The sequence below is a fragment of the Euprymna scolopes genome, chromosome 40 (assembly GCF_053919585.1).
Source record: "Euprymna scolopes isolate OS-2025 chromosome 40, ASM5391958v1, whole genome shotgun sequence".
In the NCBI taxonomy this organism is placed as follows: Eukaryota; Metazoa; Mollusca; class Cephalopoda; order Sepiida; family Sepiolidae; genus Euprymna; species Euprymna scolopes.
In genome coordinates, this window is record NC_136521.1 from 2,994,404 (window position 1) to 3,009,267 (window position 14,864).

General features: G+C 33.8%; 1 protein-coding gene across 1 annotated transcript in view; it reads right to left on the reverse strand.

Annotated features, from left to right (window-relative positions):
* Window positions 1-2,055: 2,055 nt before the first annotated feature.
* LOC145265698 (S-crystallin SL20-1-like) overlaps window positions 2,056-14,864 on the reverse strand; it is a 15,573-nt gene continuing 2,764 nt past the window's right edge. The window contains exons 2-6 of the mRNA XM_080121756.1: window positions 13,241-13,336; window positions 10,415-10,530; window positions 8,295-8,378; window positions 3,678-3,785; window positions 2,056-2,315 (exon numbers count right to left, since the gene is read on the reverse strand). Coding sequence (XP_079977882.1) covers window positions 2,151-2,315; window positions 3,678-3,785; window positions 8,295-8,378; window positions 10,415-10,530; window positions 13,241-13,336 — 569 coding nt within the window. The 3' untranslated portion in view covers window positions 2,056-2,150. The remainder of the gene's footprint in view (window positions 2,316-3,677; window positions 3,786-8,294; window positions 8,379-10,414; window positions 10,531-13,240; window positions 13,337-14,864) is intronic.

Below are 14,864 nucleotides of genomic sequence, written 5' to 3' on the forward strand. Positions count from 1 at the left end.
TCTGTACTTGTGAGATGCAGATGTGTTAAGCAGGTGTTTGTGATTTTGAAAATCTTCTGCTTTTTTATCGGCGCTTAAAGAACCAAATCTGTTGCCACTCGGTTCTACATCATTAACGCTGCCTAATTGCAGTTAAGATTTTCTCAGAAAATATTATTCCGCCAGTCAACCACAGTCACTCCCATTCCGTGGTGTGTTTTGAAGATTGTGTTAATAAACATTGTTATTGTTTATAACAAGCGCTTTTCGATATTTTCTTTTGTGTGCTTGGCAACTTTTCTTCCCTCCAGCAACAAGCAAACCTTCGTCGACTTGGCCGTACTCATCTCTTCTTTCTATGGATCTTGAGGGAAATCGAGAAAAACAGTCGAAACATGTGGTGATCACGAAACCATCGGTCAACTCGGATTCGTGAAGATATCGTACCACAATTATATTTTGCACCAATCAGAAAGTATTATGAATCTATTGGAAAAGGGTCTTTTGGGAGCCGGATTTTTCCTCAATAAGCAAGTGGAACCCAGTTGAACCGAATCTGCGTATCAGTGGAACCCAGTCAAACAAAAGTTGCGGATCAATGGAGCCCAGTTGAGCAGAATCTGTGGATCAGTGGAGCCCAGTTGAGCCGTATCTGCGAATCAGTGGAGCCAAGTTGAGACGAATCCGCGGATCATTAGAGTCACTCAGCTACTTTGGATTTAACAGACTGAGCATAGAGCTCTCTTGCATTTGTTATTAATCTTTTACAGTAGTTGCTGGCAGTTCTGAAAGCAGCTTTACTCTTAGTACACCTATTACGTTGGTAGCTATGGAACAAGTGATTCTCTACGCGATGGCAGCAGCACATTCAAGGGAGAACCATGGCTGGCTGTTAGGTTTTTGTTGGAATTTTTTGGATGCTATGAATCGGTCTATGCCTACAATTAACCATTCGGTCAGGTCTGATACTATAGAAGACACATCCTTTTTAAACATGGAATGCAGACGTAGGGCAGATATGAATGTACGGAAGCTATCCCAATCAGCGGTAGAGTATCGATGTACAGTACGGTGGAGAGGTATGTCTGAAGACTTATTCCATTTCATTTTTTATCTTAACTGCTAAAACAGAGTGGTCGGAGGATCCTAGAGGCGATAGAACGCGACATGAACATAGCTAGAAGGCTTGTTAAAACTGACATCGTCGGTGTTAAGTGTTATTATGTTATATATATGTTATATATACATATATATATGTATATATATGTATATATATGTATATATATATAAATATATATATATATATATATATATATATATATATATATAAACAGTATTCTCATAATAACACTCAATTCGAATTCCACAAAGCAATAATAAACAAAGAAATAACCGAAATTTAATAAAAATCTGAAATATTTGAATTTTCACATTCTGTGCCTATATTATACAGGGTGGTCACAAAGTCAGGTAACATTTTAAAGAAAAACGATATTAGCAATACACGTATATTTAAGTACCATACATTGAAATATAAAATGAAACAAACATGAAATATGTTTATTTTGTTAATTGTCGTCCATTTCTCTCCATGAATCGCTGGAAGTGATTAACCACTGATTGTGTAACACGTGTAATCATGTCAGCTGATATCCGCGCAATCTCCTCTTCAATAAATAACTTTAAAGACGCTATTGTATCAGGCTTCTTGCCATAAACGCTATCTTTTACATAGCCCCAAAGCCAGAAATCAGGAGGGGTAAGTTTATATATTACACTCAAATATTTAAACAAAATAATATTAAACGAATAGAGATTATAATGGATCATATTGTTTTTTCTACCTTTAACATGTTACCTGACTTTTTGACCACCCTGTAGATGCACCTTCCTCTAAGAATACGATACTTCAAATCAGTTTAATTTTAGGGAATATTACTTAATTGATGTCTGATACATATTATTGAAATATTACAAAAATCTTAAATATTTGAATTTTTTCAAAGGTCTTTGATTTGAAGCAATTCATATAAAACAAAAACAAAAAAAGAATACAAATCGCATATCAAATTTAAATATAATTACTTTATTTTCTTAATCGTTTACACATTTTAAATTTCGGTCCATTTTGTTTTCAAATCTCTTTTTTGACGTTTTCCGTTTCCAACTGATTACCAGTTAGTGTTGGGGCGGCTCTTCAGGTAGGTGGAAACCTTGGGGTGAGAAGCGACGCGGTTTCTCATAGCCATGATCTTAGGATAGTTATTGAACATCGATTGGTTTTCCATCATGGGGGTTTCCAGGCAGCAGTAGCACATCATGTCACACCACATCAACTGAAATTAGATGTAAACAAAAAATAAAATATCAATATAATTAAAAAAAAAACACTTCTCAATTAATATGATACGTAATAATAAAATATTTTTACGGTTTTTAATTAAATGTGATGCTAAAAAGTCGCGGTAACGAAAATTTAAGGAAAAAATTCAGTATGTTTTTTATTTCATTTATTTATTCACCTAAGTTCGTTAATTCTTTTACAGTCAGTTAACATACTTTCTAACTTCCGGTGTGTATACTACCGGAAGTGGTGACTAGGCAAATCCGTTTTTTCGCTTTTTTCTTTAACACATAAATCTACACTCTTTTTCGTTACATTTTTCTGACCGTTTTTTTTTTTTCGATAATCAATGAAAAGTTTTTCATTTTTATTTTGATTAAGAAATATTGAAATTAGTTTTATTTCTATAGACACTTGGTTTAAACACTTTTTGGGCTCTATTAGAAAACTTCTTTTTAACGTATATATCTTATAAAATATATATCTTATAAAATTTCAAATAAAATAAAAACATATTTTTGTAATTTTGTCATTAAAAAAAGTGCAAATTAAGAATAATTGTATGATTTTTATAGGTAAAATTTTGTTGATTTCCATTTAATATTTTTCAATAATGTCCTTTGTTCTATATTTCATTTTAATAAATCGCTTCACAATAAAAATACTGAAGAACAATAAAAGTGTAGGAACTGAGTAGCCTTGTCACCACTTCCGATAACACACCGGAAGTAATGACGTATGTCAGCTGACTATAACCGATAATTGAAAGATGATATTGTATAAAATATTAGTTCTCAATTATCCCGTAAGGTGACTCTATTATTTTATTAGTGTTGTCGAGAAAATCGAACTTATGTTTAAGCCTCATGAAGGATGTGGCACGCCATTTAGTGGGGCAGATTGCTGAAACAATCTTTCACTTGGTGATACAATCAGCAAAATTGAAATTTGTCAGGTTTGCTTCTGCAGACATCTTGAAAACTGGAAGCCATCTTGAATTTTCTAATGGCTAACGATCCTTTCTTAAATGTATGTTCTGAACGTCGTTTGATCCCAATTTTGGTGATTGTATCACTAAGTGAAAGATTCTTATGGAATATTAAGATAACCTGTCCCACTAATTATCTAGCTTGTATATCGTCTTACATTTTACATAGCTAGTCACTATCCCTCTGAGATTGCAGGTTTTTACATAACATATATATATATATATATATATATATATATGTATGTCTTACTGTGTTTTGTGTTACTGTGTGTGTGTCTATATATATACATGTGTATTTTTTATATATATATACGTATGTCTTGTGTATTTATTTATATATGTGCGCGTGTACACGTAATTGCATACCTGATCGCCCATGAAGAAACTCTTTCCTCCATTCTGCATCTCCAAAGTTCTCTCCAAGAATGGAAGGACGCGTGTGACAGTATTCATGTATCTCCATTGCAGGTAATTCTATAAAAAGAAAGCAACCATATTATTCATTAACATCAGGATTAAATATGTGCATTTTTACTAGAGCGTTGCACGTTTCGAAATATCCGGGCACGAGGTCTTAATTTCGCACGTTAATTTGCATATCAGTAAATTCGGAATGTTTTATTTAGTCGTTGATGTATACATAATGGCTAATATAATGAAGGTTTAATTAATAAAGAAACTTCTCTTTGATGTTGAAAATATAACGTTGTATTTTTATTTATCTGTTTTTATTAAAACTTAACAACACCATCAGAATCCACAGACCTTTGTCAACTGCAAAGCAAGTGTATTTATGACAGCAACAAAAAAATCTTGTGCGCTGTTCTTGATGTATAACAAAGGGAAGATGACACTTCATTTTTATCACAAGTCACAACCCGGTCGGTACACGGGTCGTTTTTGTTGGGTAAAAGAAGAGACGTTGACACTTCATAACGACGTTTCTTTTGGTTTTCGTTCAACTGTCATCTAAGATTCAGCCTCTGTCCCATCGACGAAATGTAGCTTCCCTCTGCCTGTTCTACAAGTACTTTAACGATGAATGCTCCGACAAACTGCAAGCACTTGTACCCACTCGACATAAATACCCCGACAAACCAGACAAGCAGCAAAATTCCACTCCTTCATAGTTGAGATCCATATATGTAAGAGAGCCTTCTACTCCAGTAGTTTCTTCCCCAGAACCGCTAGAGTTTGGAATTTCCTTCCGGGTTCCTGCTTCCCCAACTGTACTGACATGCAGAAGTTCAAGTGTAACGTGAACCGACATCTTGCAGCCCAACTTCCCATATAGTGCCCCTGTAGCTTATGTCCATGATAGTAGCCCCCTACATCAAAGTGGCAATGTGCCGTGTTTGGTGTGAAAATGTAATAAAAAATGTTTTTTAATTCATAAAGCACCTATTTATCAAGAGTGTTCTTTCTTCTCAGTCTCTGTCAAGTAAATGTTTCAATTTCTCATCGTAAAAGTTACGTCTTATTCAGAAGCAAGTTTTCGAACAGTTGTGTGTCTTGATTGGCTTCGACTAAGGTTCTTTATCAATCGTTGTCACCATCCGATGGCCGAGCACTGCGCTTATCATCTTCAAGACACTCGACGTCGCTACTAAATATTTTACCCATCATTGCGTTGTGCGTTCAGTAGTAGTATCTGGGGCAAACGCTTCGTTGATATCACGAACTGTTTCAGCAACTTCTCGGTCTAGCTTGTATTGCAATAAGAAGAATGTGCGAATTTATTTATTTATTTATTTATTTTCATCTTGTATTAAACGGTCTGGAAAGACAACATAATTGTTTTTAAATAATTGTAATTTAAAGGATTTGATAGAGCCAAAAATATTTAAAATGGTAGAACTTAGAACTGCACGCCTGTGGAACTCTGTTCCGCTTGCCTGTTTCCCTCCCTACTTCAACCAACACAAACAAATTCCTGATGAACCGCCTCCCCCTAAGTAATGACACCTTATCAATTCTCCAATACTATTGCTACACTATCCCATTGAGTACTGTACACACAATAACCCTTATCCCCGAGTGGCCATTGGGCCTTGATAAGTGGTGAACTCCATGTAAAAAAAAAGTTAGGGTTTGTATTACTGTACACATAGATTCGAAAAAGTTATCAAAAAAACAAATATATAACAAATAAATGTTATCAAAGGCGAGATAAGTTACTTTTCTACCAAACTGGATATATTTTTCGTGTTTTTATTTAATGTAACATGTTTATTAAGCTCGAAAAGCATACAGTGTTTACCGATGTATTCAAAATGGCGCCCTACTCTCTCTTTAACACGGTTAGTTAAGGAAAAGGCGTTATAAATAATGAAATAGACAAAATACTGTTAGAAATTCTCTCAATATATGTTACCGTGACATAAGTTGATATATATTCGGAGTTTTTTTAATAGTAATTTGTCTAGTTTATTATTTATAACACCTTTTCCCGAACTTACCATATAGAGAGAGTGTCGGGTGCCATTTTGAATTTTCCAATACATCGGTAAACACTGCATGTTTTTCGAGCTGAATAAACATGTTACATTGAATATAAACACAAAAAAATGTATCCAGTTTGGTAGAAGTAACTTGTCTTGCCTTTGATAATATTTATTTGTTATATATTTGTTGTTTTGTTTTTTTTTTGTTTTTTTTTTACATAGGCATCACCACATTATCAAGGCCCAGAGGCCACTCAAGGATAAGGGTTAAAGAGTGTACAGTAGAAATTGGTCAATATAGTAATAATTAGTAATGAAAATTTGGTAAATTTGATAACTTATATGGAACGGCTCATCAAGAACTTATTAACTTTAGACTTGAACACAACCATATTGTAGTCAGCCGGAAAGTTTGACAACTTTTTCGAATCTATGTGTACAGTAATACAAACCCAAAAGTTACTTTAACGAAAACTTCTTTAAAAATACATTATTTGAAATCAAAATTAAAAATTCCGCAAGAACTTTCATGTCTACATAATAAAAAATGGGTGACAGTTTGGGAATTCCTGGTGTTGTGTGCTTCTAATCAGTTTAAACATCTCCTTGCCACTGAACCCAAGCAGTGCCGATTAAAAAAAGATGTAGTCGAAAATAGTGCAATCCTTGCCTCACACTTACACACGCAGCTAACTTACAGCATCTATCCATTTTTTTCTTTAGACTGAACGCAGGTATCGAAGGCGGTGAAAAGGACAAGGAAGTCTATATATTTAGAGATATTGTACAGTCAGTTTTACGAGTAGCAGTTTACAAAAATCTTAAGTTTTCGATGGTTGAGAACAGTTTCCAGTTGGATATTATATAACGCAGGTGCTAGCCCGGACAAATAGAAATTAACTGACCTGATTTGATGAACATGGCCTCTGCAGATGACGATACAGTTGTGGACCTAAGCACTTAGCAGGTCAACGCCCAGTGTTTAACTTATATTTAAAACGTTTCCGTTTAATCTCGGAAGACAGTGGATATCCTCTTTCAAGGGTGGTTGCGTGTGTAATTATGAAGCAAGTATTGCACAATCCCCAACCACACTTCTTGGGACCAGTCGGAAGGAGAAGTCCAACTCAGCTGAAAACAATGCTGATATAAGCAGAAAGCATATACAAAATGGTCACCAATTTTCGGACCGACCAGGTTCAACGTTACTTATTTTCAACGGAAACCGTGTGTCAATTGTGATTATGTCGTATAATATGATATTTATGTGTTGGAGATTGTGTTTTATGATTACTTTATTTCTTTTTTTATACTTCGTACCCGTGCACTTCCCGGTTGGCAGCTACCATTATGATATTCGACGACAGGGCTACCCGGCGTTGCTCGGGACCGTATAAACAATGAAAAAACAAAAGCAGATATTGAACATATGTTTTATTCTTAGGGGAGAGGAATCTTTCATCTCTATGTATTATTTGTTTTATCTAACCTAGGACTGGTATTGTTCATGTTTTATCCCTAGCATAGGTAATTTACAGCATGTATATGAAATTGTTTTACCTTAGGGAGAAGAGAACAGGTAATATACAACATAATGTGTGTATATTACATCCCTGGCAACGCCAAGAAACCAGCTAGAACATGTATTTCAGTCAATCTTTATTACATCCTGGGCTATGCCGGGAAACCAGCTAATCTCTATTTAGTGACTTGACAACCAAAATACCTCCCTAAGTGTGTCCTTTCTTTTGAACTTATTAGATATAGGTATCTAGAAATGTGTGTGAAATTTTGTTGAATGCATTGTTCACTATGATTTTCTTACTGTTCTACACAATATCAACTGTAGCGAAATAAAACAGTAAACTTAGTGTAGTGTTAGAATAAAGAGCAAAGGAAAAAATTAGAATCATATTCTGTAATTGCAAATCTAAATTTGCTAGCGTGTACCAGTATTTGCCAGGTTGTGGAAATTTGGAATTTATAACATATGTAGTGGCCTTTTCCTAGATACCTGTTGCTAAAAATTATACTTTCATTTTGTTAGAAAAATCTCTCTTCGGATGCCCTGCATCATCCAAAATAAAAACAAATATTTTTATAATTGTTTCAGTACATTGCTACACAATGTGAAATTTGTTGACGTTTGTAAAAAAAAATCATGAATGTGCTTATATTATGATGTGGTTGGCGTTTGATGTCGAACAAGTGAGTCTCACATTTGCACAAGTCAAAGAAAAATGACGTCCATTTATTCACATACTATGAAAGCAAAGAACTATCTCTTTCTTGTCCGTGGCCTTCTCTGAAGACTAGCCATGGTTCCCTTCGCATCTATCGTCAACAAATCGTTGTCAAAACCAAATACCATATGTCTTCAAACTTCACCCTTTCCATTAATCTCTTTAAATCCTTCCGTTGTATTTTTCTCTCATCAAACAGACACAAGCATCCATCTCATTAACACTCATACTTGTATTGCTTTTGGCCTTTACATTCTGTGGCACATTAACATAAAGATTAGATACTATTAACTTACCTCAGAATCGCCGTCCTTCATGACACCACCTTTTGCACCAGTAGGGCTCATGGGTGGAGATGTGCTGCTTCCAGTTTGACTGAACTGCAAAAAGCAAAACGTTATACAGTGGTTGCTGCATATTAAAATATTTTGGTCGGGGTCAAAAAATGACCATTAAATATATTTCAAAATATTATACAGTGGGTGCCATATATTAAAATACGTTTTGGAGACAAAAGATAAACAGTAAATATATTTCAAAACGTTATACAGTGGCTGCTGCATATTAAAATATTTTGGTCGGGGTACAAAAAATGACCATTAAATATATTTCAAAATATTATATAGTGGGTGCTATATATTAAAATACGTTTTGGAGACAAAAGATAAACAGTAAATATATTTTAAAACGTTATACAGTGGCTGCTGGATATTAAAATATTTTGGTCGGGGTCAAAAATGACCATTAAATATATTTCAAAATATTATACAGTGGGTGCCATATATTAAAATACGTTTTGGATACAAAAGATAAACAGTAAATATATTTACAAAATATTATACAGTGGGTGCCGTATATTAAAATACGTTTTGGGGAATAAAAATAACTCGTAAATAGATAATTCAAAATATTATGCAGTGGGTGCGATAGATTAAAATACGTTTTGGGGATAAAAATAGATAGTAAATAGATATTTCAAAATGTTAAGCATCAATTTGAATAACGGTTCTGAAAATTTAGATGATGATGTATTGTTTGAATTATTTTGATTCGTTGGGCTATTGTTCTCATCTGGATTGTCATTTTCACAGCGTTTCGGTCGATGTAACCAACGACCTTATTCAGGTGTATTTTGTAAGACTCGAAACTTTTTCTGTGCACTTCGAGAATCTGTACGGAATTTCGAACGGAACAGTTTATTAAATTAACGGAAGCTCGCATGTTTTCGGTCCATCAGCCATAATAATATAGCGATCCTAAGTAATTTGCAATTGTATTTTCGCTCGCCCGCACTTAGGATTGAACGCTCTCAACAGAAAAATCTCACTTTTAAAATTAAATTTTTCCAAATCTCCTAATATTATTTTATTGGTCATTGGGCAGCGTGGACGATAGAAAATACAATTGACAATAACTTGGGACTTCTATCAATTCATGGCTGAAGGAACGAGAGCATGCTACCCCAGATGAATTAAATAAATGATTCCGTTCGAAATTCCGTGCAGGTCAGCAAGTTCAATAGAAATATTTAAGACAGAAAGATTACCGAGTTGAAGAAATTAAGGAGGTCAGATGCATTTTTTTGAAAAGATCGTTTAATAAAGAGTGTATATATATATATATATATATATATATATATATATATATATATATATATATATATGTCTGTATATGTATGGGTATATATGTATATCTATGTGTATATCTGTATATATATATGTATATCTGTATATGTATGTGTATATCTGTGTATATATGTGTATATCTGTATGTTTATATGTATATCTGTATATATATATGTATGTCTGTATATGTATGTGTATATCTGTATATATATGTGTATATCTGTATATATATATGTATATCTGTATATGTATGTGTATATCTGTATATATATATATCTGTATATATATATATATGTATATCTGTATATGTATGTGTATTTCTGTATATATATATATATATCTGTATATATATATATGTATATGTGTATATGTGTGTGTATATCTGTATATATATGTGTATATCTGTATATATATGTGTATATCTGTATATATATATGTATATCTGTATATATATATGTGTATATCTGTATATGTATGTGTATATCTGTATATATATATATATATATATATATATATATATATATATGTATTTCTGAATATATATTGCTTTAAATAAGTCTTTCTATTATGAAGGTCAGGGTTAGGTAAAAATGCCCGTGCTACTTATGAGTCTATGACATCATTATAACAAGTTTGGTTTCATGGCTAATCACTATTTTAATAAATAAACCTTTCTATTTTATCTGACCTTCTATTTCTATGCTTCGAACCTCCTCGGAAATATCCATAACCATTGTGATGATGATGTGGTATGTATTAAACCTTAAATATAGTTGAAAACGAAAACTTACCCTGAAGCGTCCGTTCTTTTCATGGAAGTACCTCATGTAATCGTGCATGATTTCATAGAAGCAATCGCTGATGTAGTCACACCTCATCATTTCAATGTTGGTCTTGGGGTAGAAATCTGGGTAAGAAAAAATAGTTGTGTGATATCATGTACTGCCTGTTAATATTGTATATTTTTCAATAGGGTTTACTATACAGTGAGAGAAAATCATTTTAATGCTCTTCCAGAAATGTATATAAGAAACAAAACACATACACACATATATCGTCTTCATGTTTTGTGTCCAGGCGAAGTAACTAGTGCAAAGAATTCATAGAAATCTCAAGAAAACCACCTAAACACGGTTTGGGCGTGAATATAGGCCAATACATTAAAATCTAATTCCCAGAAAACTATGTATGTATATATATATATATATATATATATATATATATATATATATATATATATATATAATACATTTCACAGCCAAACAACGCCGCAGTCCGCAAGAGCCATGACATTCAACGAACAGGAAGTCCAAGACTAGAGTTTAACCCTCATTTGGGCTCATCAGTTAGATACATCCGAAGTCAGGTTCTAAACCCGAGCCTCTTGCATGCGAGGCAAGCACTCTACCACCTGATCAAACGCTCCACACACAAGAAATTCATTATCCAACACAGATCAAGCAAACCGCGCCGAAATCCAACTGTGAAATCAACCTACTTCGTCTCGACATGGGTTGGTTGGATGACCTTGTCCCTCGTCGAGATAAAGTAGGTACCAAATAAAACAAGGACTACGCCCCACAGGTTTCAATCGCCGGTACATGATTTGGTTTAGGCTTTTCCAATCACAAAAGGCCCAGGAAAGTTCAACGATTGTTCTGGTCACCAAGAACAACTTTCACAACACAAGAGCTCGTCTTTGATCATTACACGTGTACAGGGTATGGTAATCGTTTAAGATTCTTTGTACTATTTCCCGGGGAGTCCAGAACTGATGGAGTCGATTTTCTTTAGTCCAAGACAACGCCACAAGTTACACGTTGTGATTAGGTTAATTCCCCTGTACCGTCATTCGGACTTAGCGTTAGTTCCTACGAATGAAGGAATATTACTTCGTACAGCAATCAAGAAAAATATAAAATAGCTGTTGATAAGTTTCTACAACTATAGGATATGTTAACATGTCAATGATCGCATTACAAAATCTATTATAATACAAAAAAAAACATTATAATATAATGGCTCAAACGATGCTAATATACGAATGGGCGTTTGAAATTGTGACGCCAATAGTCCGTTCGAAGAAATACCTTTTTCACGTATAGTAAATCTGTGTAGTGCTGGAATAGTAAACAGTCACAAATAAGGGAGTTCGTCTTTTCTTTCTTCTTTTAGTAGTAAGGCGACGCTTTTGTCAGCGATAGCGTCAAAGGAATGAAAGCAGAGAGGATTTAGCAAGCTACGAATCTATTTTTGTGTAAGTATCATATATGAGATAAGTCATTTTTGTGTAAGTATCATATATGAGAAAAGTCATTTTTGTGTAAGTATCATATACGAGATAAGTCATTTTTGTGTAAGTATCATATACGAGATAAGTCATTTTTGTGTAAGTATCATATATGAGATAAGTCATTTTTGTGTAAGTATCATATATGAGATAAGTCATTTTTGTGTAAGTATCATATACGAGATAAGTCATTTTTGTGTAAGTATCATATATGAGAAAATTAATTTTTGTGTAAGTATCATATATGAGAAAAGTCATTTTTGTGTAAGTATCATATACGAGATAAGTCATTTTTGTGTAAGTATCATATATGAGAAAAGTAATTTTTGTGTAAGTATCATATATGAGAAAAGTAATTTTTGTGTAAGTATCATATGTGAGAAAAGTAATTTTTGTGTAAGTACCATATATGACAAAAGTAATCAACAAGGGGTCTTCGGCTTGCTAGGAGAAGTCTTGACGGCGAGACTCAACGTCGGCGTATGGCTCAGCGATAAGGGGCTTTGAGATCTCTTTCATAAAACTCAAACTCAACTTTGAACTCCTCTCAGCTGTTCAAAATCGCTCCCGCCTAAACTTGTATAATGAGGTGACGGGTGAAAGCTGGACTCCCGGGTCCATTCTAATCAATCGGGGATCGCTGCGTCATATCTTCTCTTCAGATTGGTCCACTGCCAACCGCACATCATCGCTTATTGAAGTAATTTTCTATCGAAGTGTTGACACTCCCGAGAAGTCCTTGGGAACTGATCTTAGGGTCAGGTACTGCTCTCTGTAGTAGCATAAACAATGCTCATTACAATTTTCTTGAAATACATTGTTTTGGTAATAAAACAATGTTAGTATTAATATTTATTATCAATTACAAATCTGCTATATGAAATTATTTTTCTTTGTCTTGGGTTACGTCATCGGCCAAACAAATGGGGTCAGCAAGGCAATCAGGAATTGCCCGGGATTGTTCACTTAATAAAAGCTCTAACTAAGCTCTATTTGTTGACGTCCTTCCGTCTAGATAGACGATGGCGAATCGCGCTTAAAGGTTTTCATGAGTGGTGGCAACTGTAGCTGTGACTGAGCAGACCGATTCGGGAGTGACAAATACTGTTACACTTCCCACTCTTCATTTCTTCTCTCCTCGCTCACTTGAACACATTTCTTGACTTTGACCCTCCAGGAATCACAGTCCGCGGCAAAGAATTGGAGGTCAACAGGGTTGATGTTTCCGGATTTTAAGTCCATTTCACACAGTTCCATTATAACCTTTATTAACATAAAATTCGATCACAATAGGTGGTTACGTCACATTAAAATCGATTATACTTACTGAATTCGCGAGCCAAGTACCTGGCAATAGCCATCATCTCTGGCATCTTGTTGTTACTGTCCATTTCCAAGACAGGGACAGCCATGCATGGCATTTCTGAAATGGAAATGTTATTTTTTCATTACTCGATTTATTAAATAATTACTGGAGTTACCCGTGACCCGTTGATCAAAGTAACTCCTATAAACTTTCGAATGAAGTTCAAATAACTTTATTCGAAAGTTTATAAATGAAAATAGAAAGTCAAGAATTAGGCAAAATGCAAATATAAATCAAAACTGGCTGTAGAACATTTAGATATTAAATGAGAAGAAAGGTATAGAATAATATGATATTAATTATTAATTAAATGTTATTAGCGGGGGGGCCTTTTTGTTTTTTTACAATGGAATCAACACTTATCAAGACCCGGAGGCCACTCGAGAATAAGGGCTAATGAGTGTACAGCGGTTAAGGGGAAAACGTTTTTGTCATATTTAGTAGTAGTACGGCTCATCAAGAATTTGTTCACATTGGACTTGAAGACAACCATATTGTAGTCAGTTGGAAAGCAGGAAGACAGAACAGAGTTTCACAGGCGTGCGATTCTAAGAAAGAAGCTTTGTTCATGGAATCTCCGTTTAGGTTTAGGCACAGATAAAAAGCGGAGGAAATTGTTGATAGTGTTTACAGCTAGATGTGTGTTTTTCGTTAAAAAACGGATATTAAACGCAAATAATGTCGGTTAATAATAATTGAAAACAAATTAAATATAAAGTGAATTACTAATAAGTTAAATAAATAAACTTGAAATTATATTTCTAAGTAGAACTAGATTGATTATGACAAATAATAATAACATGGAGCTTATTTATTTCCAAACACCTATATATATATATATATATATATATATATATATATATATATATATATATAATAGCAAAAGTACCCATCGTTGACTGGGTTCAAAAACAGCCTACATAAAACAGACTCTGATTTATTAAAGTGTGATAGGTTATGAAAAGGAAGGTTGTAAAGAGATAGCTTCGAATTCGGGGGTATCAAAACCAAAGCATAATATGAGGAAAGTAAAAATAAAATAGATATACCCCATAATTTTTATACCATACCTAAATAGATATACCCCATAATTTTTATACCATACCTGTTCACACTGAAACACTTATCACAATATTCTGTGTATCTATATTAAAAAAAACTTGTTAAACTTTGTGACATATTTCTATTCTATGGAGGTCAGGCGCGAACGAAAACCCCATAATTTTATTATATCATATTTCTTCAAACTGAAACATAATTATCAAAGTATACTTACGCAGATAGATATTAAAAGTCTTTATTAAAGCTTGTGCCTATTTCCATCCTATGGAGGCCAGGCGCGAACGAAGACCCCACAATTTTATTATACCATCCGTATTTAAGGTAAAGCATACTCTTGTATTCTTATGTACATCTATATCAAAAACACTTGTAAACGTTTTTTTTTTTTAATTTTTAAATATTTTATTTCCATACTTTGTGGACCAGGCGCGAACACAGACCCCACAATTTTAATGAACTTCCGTTCTGCAGGATCAAACATACCCATTCCTGTGTCTCGGTACATCTTCTATCATTATATGTA